At 39.0% G+C, this 12,846-nt stretch overlaps 1 protein-coding gene across 1 annotated transcript; it reads left to right on the forward strand.

Moving 5' to 3' along the window:
* Positions 1 to 2,441: 2,441 nt before the first annotated feature.
* On the forward strand, positions 2,442 to 3,469 carry LOC143624315 (zinc finger BED domain-containing protein RICESLEEPER 2-like). The gene is made up of 4 exons (XM_077095011.1): positions 2,442 to 3,074; positions 3,147 to 3,167; positions 3,286 to 3,292; positions 3,363 to 3,469. Exons 1-4 carry the CDS (start codon positions 2,442 to 2,444, stop codon positions 3,467 to 3,469), a joined length of 768 nt encoding a protein of 255 aa, XP_076951126.1.
* The last annotated feature ends 9,377 nt before the right edge of the window (positions 3,470 to 12,846 follow it).

The following is a 12,846-nucleotide window of genomic DNA, read 5'->3' on the forward strand; positions in this document are numbered from 1 at the left end:
ATTGTTAAGATGATTGGTATGAGTTTTATGGTGTTTTTATTGAGAGTTTACTGCTGTCCAAAAATTATGCTCGGCTAATCTTGTTAGTTCTACCTAGGAATGATGATTCTTGTTAGGTTTTGATAGATTTTATGGATTGTTTGATTGATAGACTTGAATTGTTATTGTAAAGTTTGATTTAGACATGAAATAGGTTGTGTTTAAGGGCTGGAAATTTTGGTGATTTATTGCATAAACCCCGTGTTTTGATTAATAGTTTTGTATTGATTGATCGGTGCATTGTTTGATTCTAGACTTTGTGTTTAGGGTTTCTTTGCGGTAGGTACCACCGTAGGGTTTTGTTGCATGATTTATTGGATTAAGTACAACGGTTAGACACCTTCTTTGAGACCGATAGGTGATAGGAAGTTAGGGTTGTCTCATTGCCTTTGCATGCTAGAATAAGGATTGCGCGAGAGCGAGTTCGTTTCTTGTCAGGTTTAGGTGTTTGAGCGACTAGTTGATCTATTTTAGTTTAAGTTGAATTGTTCCTCTATCCTTGGTTGTGTAGTATTCATTGCCATTAGGGTCGAGTGTTGGTGAGACCGAGAGGTGATCCTTCATTAGAACACGCTAGCAATTGTTTCCCGGTTTGGTCGTTTTAGCCGATTTTGAGTAGTTAGGGTTTAGTGTGTGAGACCGAGAGGTAATCCAGTAAGCCCGAGCGATCTTTAGTCGTGTCTATCTTTAGGGACCGGTGTCTATATATCATTCAATCCATTAGCTTGTTAGACCTACAATTTGATTCAGACCTAGGTAGACGTTTTCTCCATCCTAAGTTAACACAGTTAGTTTTCCGTTAAGTTTTCTATTTTAGGTAAGTTTTGTTAGTTAATCCAGTTAGTTCAGTTAAGTTAAAAGAAATCAAAAATCAATATAATATTATTTTAAGGTAGGTCTTGTCTAGGGTTAGTGATCTTTAGCGTTCTAACGTGTCCACGTGTTCGATACTCGGACTTCCTAAGTCTATACTACTTGCGATCGGTGCACTTGCCGGTTGTGCGTGGTTTTAGGATTTTCGTTTTAATATTAAAGCTTACTTGTGAGGGTCATTATTATAGGGTTATTAGACACACATCAACAAGACACATGGAGAGTTGCATGAAACGAAAGCAATATTTAAGAACTCAACAGTTGCTAAATTTTCAGCCAGTTGATGTTGATACGGGTTTAAATAAGTCGTTACCTTTTATTGCACCTAACGCAAAGTATGATGCAAACAAGATGAGGGAATCAATAGCACACTGGATAATGGCAACCGAGCAACCATTTAACATTGTTGAAGATGACATGTTCGTATACATGATGAAGACGTCAAATCCAATGTTTGAGAAGGTAAGTAGGACCACAATAACGGCAGATTGCTTTAAGGTATACGAGCACGAAAAGAAAAAATTGAAAGCTTATGTAAACGAAGCTTCAAACGTTAGTTTGACCACTGATTGTTGGAAGTCATCTCACCAAAAAATTGAGTACATGGTCATCACCGGGCACTTCATTGATCAGAATTGGAGGGATGATAAACACCTCTATACCTTTTTTTTCTTTCTTTTAACATGCTATATGCATATATTCTTTCATTTATTTATTTTATTAATTTTAACTTTAGAAATTTTACATCATAGATTGCAGAAACGTGTGTTAAGTTTTGTGCATGTACCTCCTCCTCGTACCGGTCTTGATATTGCAGATGGTATCTACAAATGTTTAAAGGAGTGGGGAATTGAGAAAAAGATCTTCTCCATTTCCGTGGATAATGCCTCATATAATGACAGGGCGGTGAATACTTTGAAAACCAACTTTGATAGAGTTAAAAAACTTCCTTGTGGTGGAAGTTTATTTCATGTTCGGTGTTGCGCACATATCTTAAATTTGCTTGTTAAAGATGGTCTTTCAAAGATTGATTTCCTCATTGAAGAGGTTCGTGAAGCTGTGAAATATATAAATCATTCGGAGGCAAGGCGTCAGACGTTTTCGACTGTTGCACATCAACTTCAAGTGCGTGACAGAAAGTTACTAATTGATGTTCCGACGAGATGGAATTCCACATACGATATGCTATCTCTTGCTATGAAGTTTAAAGACGTTTTTCCAAGGTATGTTTTATAAATGCCAATGTTTTTTATATTCCATGATTGAGTATATATTTTATTAATTTTATATTGTTTTCTAGATATGCAGAATACGAACCACATTTTAAACACTTACCCACCGAACAAGATTGGGAAAATGTGAAAGATGTGTGTGAAGTTTTGCAGGTTTTTAAGGATTGCACAAATATCATATCTGGTAGTGATTATCCCACTGCAAATTTATACCTTACGGAGGTTTACAAAGTCAAAGAAAAATTAGACAAAAGTGTATTATCCGAGAGTAATTTCATTCGTGTCATGACTGAAAAAATGAAGGAAAAGTTTGATAAGTACTGGGGAGAGTGTCACTTATTGATGGCCATAGCTGCAGTGCTAGATCCCAGGTTAAAAAAGTGGTATATTGAATTTTGTTACCCAAAGATATACCCACAAGCTGAAGCCGAGAAGAATATTGAAGACGTGTTGGATGCACTAACTAAAATGTACGAAGAATATTTGAAGATGTATGATGAATCAATCAAAGATGCTACAAGTAAAAGTGGATCTTCTGGAGGAAGCACGATTTCAACGCCTAATGAAAATGCATCAAGTTCAGGATGGAACACATTTGGGGAGTTTCTTAAAGATGTTGAAGTGGTGAGGCCAAACAAATCTGAACTTAAAATGTATTTCGAAGAAGGTGTTATTAAAGAGCGTGAACAAATGAACTTCAATGTGTTAGATTGGTGGACCACTCACAAGCTAAAATATTCTGTTCTATCTAAGATGGCATCGGATATACTTGCAGTTCCAGTTTCAACTGTCGCTTCTGAGTCAACATTTAGCGCGAGAGGGAGAGTTATTGATCCATATCGATCTACATTATCGCCTTCTACTATAGAAATGCTAATTTGTGGAGGGGATTGGATTAGGCAAATGTATGAAATAAAGAAGAAGCTAAAGGTAAATTTAAAACCTTAAAACATATATGATTATTTATTTTAAAGTATTGACATTGTGTCTTTGTTTTTGTAGAAGGATGACGCACCGTTTGAGGTTTTATTACCAAGTGGGAAACAAAACTAAAATAAAGGTACACATATTGAATAAATTGTTTGGTTAAAACTTACATATTGACTAAACAAAACTAAATTGTACCTACATTATGTTGTAGACTTGTGGTAAACTTTGTTGAAATTTGTTTGTTATTATAATTTAATTATTGAATATATTGTTGATTTATTGTTTCAGGTTTTTATTCAATTAGTGGTTCGGGACTTTTTTTGAATATTGGCTATGGAATTGCAGAAGACGAGAAATTTGGATGGTCGTTATGGTTTTTTCTAAAAAAACATTAGCTTGTTCTCGCTACTTCTTATGTTTATTTTTGTTGGTTTTGTATGTTCGTATGGTTATTTGGACTTATTTTGGTTGTTTGTATGGTTATTTTGGTTTGACTTTTTATGTTAACTTTTATATGAGACTTTCAAGTTTCAAATCGCATGTCTCTATTTATCACTGCGCTAGTTAATGCTAAATCGAGCTTATCGAGTCGAGATTTGGCGAGCTTAATCCGAGCCTGGGCTCGTTTAAAGGGTTTTTCGAGCCTATCGAGCCGATCCCGAGCTCTAAGATGTCAACACGAGCCGAGCTCGATCCTGAAAACATGGGCTCGACTCGAGCTCGAGCTTCAGAAAATCTTAACGAGCCGAGCTCGAGTAGTGCATAGCTCGGGCTCAGCTCGGCTCGTTTGCACCCCTAGTGCTCAGTAGTGAAAAATGGAATTCCTGAGTCATTGTTATTGTCAGTGTAGAACTCCGGATATTCCTCAGCAGTAACATCTTCTACCTCCACTTCATCAAAATTAGGTACATTCCCACGAGGAATACCTGTATTCATACTTTCCTCAATCTCAATATCCACATCCACTCTCTTTCCCAACACATCTACCTCTTCCTCATTTAGATCTAGAAGCAAGGCAATTTGTTCTTTTGTTAAAGAGTGATCAACAAATTCACCTTCTGAACACGTCTCCAAAGTAAGGATCAGACCTCACAGTAGTAGCAGCGGACCCAGAGGACGAGTAAATGTCATAAACGAATGCTCAGGTCTTGGCAACGATGTCGGAGTAACATGAGTAGCAAGAGTAGTTGGCTGTGGTATAGGCATCCGTGCCAACACTGTTTGTAACACGTCTCCAAAGTAAGGATCAGACCTCACAGTAGTAGCCAAAGTCATAGTTGGAGACATAGGAGAAGTAAGCATTTGCGCAGGAGTCGGAGAATGAGGAAAATTTGTAATTGGAGTAGGAGTAGGAGATCGTGGAATTCTCTGGTGAGCTGGAGAAGCAGTAGCAGGAATAACTGAAACAGAAACAACAGTAGACGGTACAAACGGTTGACTAGGTATCTTTATACCCGAACCCCTTCTAACCCGTTGTTTCTTGGGTTTCTCCCCCTTTTCCACTATTGGTTCTTTCCCTTTACGCTTACGTTTCTGTTCATAACTTAACTCGACTTGTGGTCCTGGACCACCATTACCACCACCATCATCTCCACCATCACCACCTTCACGTTCTGAATCAGAATCGTCGTGAATCCAACGATCATTAGATGGTGCAACATAACAAATATTAACCAAATGACCAATCAAACGTTTGAACTTTGGTCGATCTGCCAGACTCTGACCTCTATTAGATCTCAACCGTCTCATAGTTTCTTCGTTCATGTGTTCAAGCTTCATAAACATCAACTTGATCTTTCTCCAAGTCCAGCACCAAATCATTAATTATCATTTGTAGAAATCATGGATACATTAGAAATTTATGTCTGCTTGTAATGTTCTCTTTCAAATGATAATAAACCAATTCAGAGAAGTTGAATGGTTTATTCAGAACAAGTGCAACGAAAGCAGACTGCAGCATCACCCGGCATTCATCAAATCCACCTTTACATCCGCTGAGGCAATGAATCAATACATGAAGCAGATACTTGTATTGTTCACACAAGTTTGCTTTGTTATACATTGACTTTCCCAGATCACCGTTATACTCTACCCTTCCAAATAATCCACGTATCAATGCACTATCAAACTCACACCTGTCATCGATTGTGTCATTAAACCCTAATGAATCTCTGATTACGCCCACATCAATCACCACCCGTTTTCCTTGAATTACTGCTTCAATTTGATTTTCTACTTCATTGAGTCTAGCAGTATTCCAAAATTCACGAATTATCTTCTGATAGACAACCGCACGAGTCAAGATCCTTGTAAATTCTCGAGCGTATCAGAAAGCTAATCATACCCCCAAAGATAGGAGTATCTTCAAACTTAGGCTCAAGATAGGCACAAATGTTGTGGCTTTTGTTCCACGACAGCATTACAGGAGCTTGAACAGGTTCAGCTTGAACCTCAGGCTGTAGCACTGGATTATCTTCTGGTTGTTGCTTGGGAACAGGGTTTTGAATATTCTCGTCAGCCATATCTGTTTAACAAACAAACATTAGTAAAATATTCAATATAAAACTGATTTAACAAATATCTATCTTATTCGTTAAGATGTTAAACGAATAAGACATTCGTTAACATTCTCTACCTTACATTCGTTACTAATAACGAATCAAATAATATATTAACGCATTCGTTATCATAACGAATCTGGTTTTATTACCTTAACGAATCAACACTGATTCATTACACTTATTCGTTATGAGTGTGACTATCTATTCGCTATCAATTTTAATAGTTATTCGTTAACAATGAACGAATCTGATATACTTATTCGCTAAGCTAACGTATCAGTTCTGTCATTCGTCATGTGTCTAACGAATCTGAATTAATTTCTCATTTGACTAACATAAGTCAAATTACCATTTATTTTGACTAATCACAGTAAAAAACGATGAAGATTATTGACGAAACCTTTGATTACTTATCACATTTCACAATTAACCTCAATAACTATGTTCGGAAATTGATTTAATGTATTAGACACATATCATCAATCACAATTTTGATTCGGTTATGAGGTTTATTAGATGTTAACTATTCGATTGATATGCAAATATAAACCAATCAGTGAATTCCTAAACACCGATGAAATTTCACAAGTGTCATATGACTGTGATCGCCATTACCTGTTGAATACGAATATATCAGTCAATTATGCAAATAAGCAGGTTTAAGGTTTTGGAGAATTTTTGCAAGAGTTTGGTTTAGGTAGACGATGGAATATGAAAGATACGAATGACGATTCATTCGTCTGTCTAGGGATTATAAATCCGATAATTTCACGCAACCCGAGGTCATTCGTTCAAATTTTGAACTAATGAATGGCCTCATTCGTTAAATTATGATCCTGATTCGTCAAGGTTTTTAAACGAATCGGATTCACATTCTTTAAAACTTTAACGACTCTTACATTAATTCCTTATTCGTTAAATAAAGAAGTCATTCGTTAACTCTTAACGAATGATAGATTAAAACATTCCATTCGTTAAATGTTTAGAGGAATGTCATCTATTCGTTATGCACAACAGAAGCGAATGTCTTGATAACGAATGAGAAACTCATTCGTTATGATTAAATAACGAATGGCTTAACATTCGTTAAACCATTTTAACGAATCATCATTTTCCTTAGAGAATGAGACAAAATTCTCATTAAGGAATTAAATAATATTTAAAATGTCACACCCTCAAAATCCACTAACGGAGTTTTACCGTCAGAGGGTGTGAACTAACAGGATCGGAATCATCAGTTATAATCAAACCATAAAAACGTTTAAATGAAAATAAGTGCAGAAGCGTAAAACCATAGAAACAATGTTACGTCACGCAGGACGATTTAAAACCAATGATAACAGTTAAAAGTAAGTTTGCATAGTTAAAAGTTTTTCAAGCAATGCATGTTCCTAAACCGCGCGCCCGCCTTGGCTACCTGAGAATAACATACTAAAAGTGTCAACACAAGGTTGGTGAGTTCACAAGTTTAAATAAAAATAAAGCGTTCAGCGTTTGCGTTCAGCGTTGTGCGTTACAGCGTTTTGCGTTACCAGATAGTGTTATGTCAATTATATATCGATAGGTAGCTAGTCTATACTACAAGTATTACTAAGTGTTCGACACCGAAGCTGACTCGTTTAATAAGTGCCTTGTCACCTGGTCCTCCAGACCATGGTACGTGTTAGCCAAAATTACACCCGCTCGACCTCCAGTCGAGTTTAGCGTTGGGTGGGGTTTGTCAAACCCAGTAGTACTACTCAACAGTGACTCGCTATTCTAAATATTAACCGGTTTGATATGTAGGACTTCAAATGTTTCGTTTGCCACTTAGCCTTTACAAGTGATATATAATTTATAACAAAATCTTAAATGCGTTGTGGAGTATGTTATCTCCCCCAAGTGAAAAGCGTTTGAAAACAGTTTAAAGAGGGGAAAGTGAAACTCACTGTTTGCGAAGAATTTCCCAAATTAAATCACCAAGATGCGCGTCACAGAAAAACTCTCTCTAGCGTTCTAAAACAACAAAGAGATTTTTCTAAGTGTCGGAATATTATCGAGTCTCTAGACCCGGCACATAATACCTAAGCACATAACATGTTTCGTGTTTCGTTTGTGAATCGTGTGTGACTTTAACCAGCGTATTTGTGACACATTACATGTGTAAGCAATCATATACGTGTCATATATTCATAAGGTACCTCACTATCAATTATTCCCCGTAAGGGCATTTTGGTCAAATCATGGCAATCAATTAGCAATTATTCCCCGCAAGGGTATTTTGGTCAAAACATAACAATTATATAGCAAGTATCATGTTTCATGCATTTTTACACAACTCAGCAGCTAGTTTCACCGAGACAGAAATCCTACTAGAAAGATTGTACTATTTCGCCGATCATAGCATTTCAATTAATTTACCAAAAATCATCACAGAAGCACATATGTCTTAGGTTTCCGGAACATATTTTATTATATTTTTATTCCACATAGTTTTCTCACAATCATCAAATCATTACAGCAAACTCATAACAGTCAAATTCATGCGCAACAGAATGTTATTTGCAATTTCCGTTAAACGAAAAATCCAATAAATGCAAGACCACTTGGGTTAGGTTCCTAACTCAATAAGTCAACTTCCAGAAGTGGAACCAACCCAATTGGTCTCGTAGTTCACGAGATATAACATTTACAACACAACCTAACAGCAGGTCTAACAGCTCAGCTTTGCACAATGTTTTTTGTAAAATCATAAAAGTTAACTTCTACTTATCCAAAAATTACAAGTTTATACTTTATAGAAACTAGACTCAACCTAGTTTACTGTAGTACCAATAATCTCAACCAATTTTCACCTTTACACTTCGTTACAGTCACTTAAACATCAATAACACATTCTGTCCAGAAACTGTTTGTATCCAAACTCAACATATTAACAATCTATGAACCATCATGCATTCATATAATCCTCTAGACTCCATAAACACCATCCATGCACATCAATTACATATTACATACTTGATTAGGGTTTGTGTTTGAACTCAAATCAAAGACACAACAATTTACATGTAACAAGATTCAATCTAGTTATCAAATCATCATTCAAATAACAACAATCATATTAACTATACACACACACCAAAATCGGCTGTTAGGGTTTACAATTAACCCAACAAACATCAAAATTAAGTAACAAGGATGTATAGGATAATCAATTATACTTTCCTAGCTCCTAGTTCTTCAATCACAAGCTTGATTTCTTGGTTGAATGTGTGTGTGAAGGCGACGGCAGCAAAGGTTTACAAGGGAGGGGGGGCCGATCGGGGTTGGGATAATAATAATAATAGTTAGGGTTTACTTGTTAATGATCTATTTATAAACACACAAGTTACACTCAAGTCCCTCTATTTTCAATTGTTGTTTTTCTAACTTAACTAACTAGTTTACATCTTGAGTTAATGTTCATAACCATGTTATCACGTAACACATAAGTCTAACACATAATTATCACATAATTACTGTTTTGACGTTTTTCGTTTATTCATCAATCGTTTGCGTCAACTCGTTTGCGTTTCGGTGCAAATCCCGAAAGACTACACACGTAGTAAGTGTTAAGCGTCATTTAAACCCTAGTTTAAATGTAATGAAGTGTGCGTTATAGATTTAGTGATCTTAAGTTTGAATTGACGGAGTTGAGTTAACGGAGTTAACCTGAAATTGACGATTGTCACATCATTCCCATGTTAAAGAATTTTCGTCCCGAAAATTTGAGTCAAGTCGTGATGAGTGTCTGAAAAAGTAAGAAAAATTTTCAGTTTGTCATATCATCCCCTAGTAGAAAGAAATTTCGTCCCGAAATTTAATTCATACCTCCGGTGATGTCTGACGGTTTGCCGGGTTTCGCGGTTTTCTGTGTTTGGTTAGCCCTTCAAAAAGGTGAGGATACTTTTTCATCATTTGATCCTCGCGTTCCCACGTGAACTCCGGTCCACGTCTCGAGTTCCGACGAACTTTAACGATTGGAATCTTGCTGTGCTTGAGTGTTTTGGTTTCCCAATCCAAAACTTCGACTGGTTCTTCAATGAAGCGTAGCTGTTCATCAACTTGTAGTTCCTCCAAAGGGACTACTTGGGTTTCATCAGACAGGCATTTCTTCAAATTGGACACATGGAATACATTGTGTACGCCACTGAGTTCCGTTGGCAGGTCCAGTCGGTACGCCACCGGACCAATGCGCTCAGTTATCCGGTACGGACCAACATATCGTGGGTTGAGTTTGTTTCGCTTCCCAAAGCGAACCACACATTTCCAAGGTGAGACTTTGAGTAACACTCGATCGTTCACTTGAAATTCGAGAGGTTTTTGGCGCTTGTCGGCGTAACTCTTTTGGCGATCTCGTGCTGCTGCCATGCGATTTCGGATTTGAACTATCTTTTCCGAGGTTTTGAGTACCAGTTCTGGACCAGTGATTTGGCTGTCACCCACCTCTGCCCAGCAAAGTGGTGATCGACACTTCCGTCCGTACAACGCTTCAAACGGCGCTGCTTTAATACTTGTGTGGTAGCTGTTATTATACGAAAACTTTACCAAAGGTAAGTGAGGTTCCCAACTTTTTCCGAAATCCAATACGCAGGCACGCAACATATCCTCCAGGGTCTGAATAGTTCGTTCACTTTGCCCATCCGTCTGAGGATGGTATGCTGTGCTCATATCAAGACGGGTGTCTAGTGCGCTTTGCAGCGACTTCCAAAAGTGCGAAGTGAAACGAGAATCTCGATCGGAAATGATCGAGACAGGCACTCCGTGTCTAGACACCACTTCTTTCGTGTAAACGCGAGTTAGTCTTTCCATTTTGTCCGATTCCTTAATTGCTAAGAAGTGTGCAGACTTAGTCAATCGGTCTACGATCACTCAGATGGTATCGTATCTCGTCGGTGTCTTAGGTAAACCCGTGATAAAATCCATTGAGATGTGTTCCCATTTCCATATTGGGAGTTCCGGTTGTTGCAGTAGACCAGATAGTTTCTGGTATTCTATCTTGACTCTGGCACAAGTCAAGCATCTGCTCACGTAGGTGGCAATGTCGGCTTTCATGTTTGGCCACCAGTAAAGTGCCTTTAAATCATGATACATTTTATCTGAGCCAGGGTGGATAGAATATCGGGACTTGTGAGCTTCGTCCATCACTAGAGTCCTCAACTCTCCGTACCGTGGAACCCAAATCCGGTTCTCAAAATATCGGAACCCGTCCGATCTGGTTTCAAGTTGCTTGTTCATGCCCCGCATGAGTTCCAACGGAAGATTATCATCTTTCAAAGCTTCAAGTTGCGCATCGCGAATCTGATCGGGTAAGCTGGCATGAATCGTGAGTTGCAATGCTCGCACTCGTCTGGGTTTTATCTGTTTCTTTTCCGCTGAGGGCGTCGGCCACTACATTGGCCTTGCCAGGGTGGTACTTGATGGCACAATCGTAATCTTTGAGCAGCTCGACCCAACGGCGCTGTCGCATGTTCAGCTCCTTCTGATCGTAGATATGTTGGAGACTCTTGTGGTCGGTGTAAATGGTAAACTTGGTACCGTACAAGTAATGCCTCCATATCTTAAGAGCGAACACCACAGCTCCAAGTTCCAAATCATGGGTCGTGTAGTTCTTCTCATGAACCCGTAGTTGTCGAGAGGCGTAGGCTATTACCTTCTCGAGTTGCTTTAGCACACAACCGAGACCTTGTATAGATGCGTCAAAGTGTACCTCAAAATTTTCCGTTCCCTCGGGGAGGGCTAGAATAGGGGCGCTACAAAGTTTGGTTTTCAACAATTGAAAAGCGGATTCTTGCGCGTCACCCCAATTGTACTTAGTGCCTTTGTGAGTCAAAGCGGTGAGGGGTTGAGCAATCTTTGAAAATCCCTCGATGAAACGCCGGTAGTAGCCGGCCAGTCCTAGGAATTGCCGCACCTCAGTCGAAGTCTTAGGTGCTTCCCAGTTTTTGATGGCCTCTACCTTACCGGGATCGACATGGATACCATTCTCGTTGATCACATGTCCTAAAAAGTGAACCTCGCAAAGCCAAAATTCACATTTCGAGAGTTTAGCATACAGTTGTTCCTTCTTCAATAATTCCAAAATTAACCTCAAGTGCTCTTCATGTCAGCCTCGTTCTTGGAGTAGACGAGAATATCATCAATGAAAACAATCACAAACTTGTCGAGGTACGCCTTGCATACTCGATTCATGAGATCCATAAATACGGCTGGTGCGTTGGTTAAACCAAAAGGCATAACCGAAAACTCGTAGTGACCATACCGTGTTCTGAAGGCCGTCTTTGAAATATCTTCTTCGCGCACTCTCAGTTGGTGGTAACCGGATCGCAGATCGATCTTCGAGTAGTAACTCGATCCTTGAAGCTGGTCAAACAAATCATCTATTCGGGGTAAAGGATAACGGTTCTTGACCGTCACCTTGTTCAACACCCGGTAGTCGATGCACATTCGGAAAGTCCCGTCTTTCTTTCGGACAAACAAGACAGGGGCTCCCCACGGCGATGAGCTAGGTCGGATAAAACCCTTATCCAACAAATCTTGCAACTGAGTGGACAGTTCCTGAAGCTCCGCCGGTGCGAGCCGATACGGGGCTCGTGCTATGGGTGCTGCACCGGGTGTCAACTCGATTTGAAATTCGACTTGACGAATAGGAGGGAGTCCAGGCAAATCCTCCGGGAAAACTTCCGGAAAGTCTTGCACAACCGGTATATCTTCAATCGTTTCTCCTCCGCGGGTTTCTCAACGATCTGGGCCAAAATTGCCGGATGACCCTTTCGTAGATACTTCTGCGCCTTCATAAGGGTAATGATGCTGGTGGTCATGCCGCTCCTCTCACCTTGGACCGAAATGATCTCACCGGAAGGGGTAGAAATGTGAACTATCTTGTCGTGACATATAATCTCCGCTCGGTTCTCGGATAACCAGTCCATGCCGACAACGACATCGAAACTACTAAGCGTAAAAGGAATAAGGTCGATATCAAAGACATGACCTGACAGTTTTAACTTACATCCCGCAAGTACATGAGTCGTTACTATAGTCTTACCGTCAGCTAATTCAACAGGAAACTTAGCATCTAACGGAGTTGGAGTTAAGTCTAAGAGTTGACTAAAGGCTTTCGACATAAAACTCCTATCAGCTCCAGTGTCAAACAATACAGAAGCAAAACAATCGTTTACAGGGAACTTACCAGT

The sequence above is a fragment of the Bidens hawaiensis genome, unplaced genomic scaffold, assembly GCF_021521415.1.
Source record: "Bidens hawaiensis isolate Kalapana, Puna unplaced genomic scaffold, B.hawaiensis_p1.1 tig00003760_1, whole genome shotgun sequence".
NCBI classification, from domain to species: Eukaryota; Viridiplantae; Streptophyta; class Magnoliopsida; order Asterales; family Asteraceae; genus Bidens; species Bidens hawaiensis.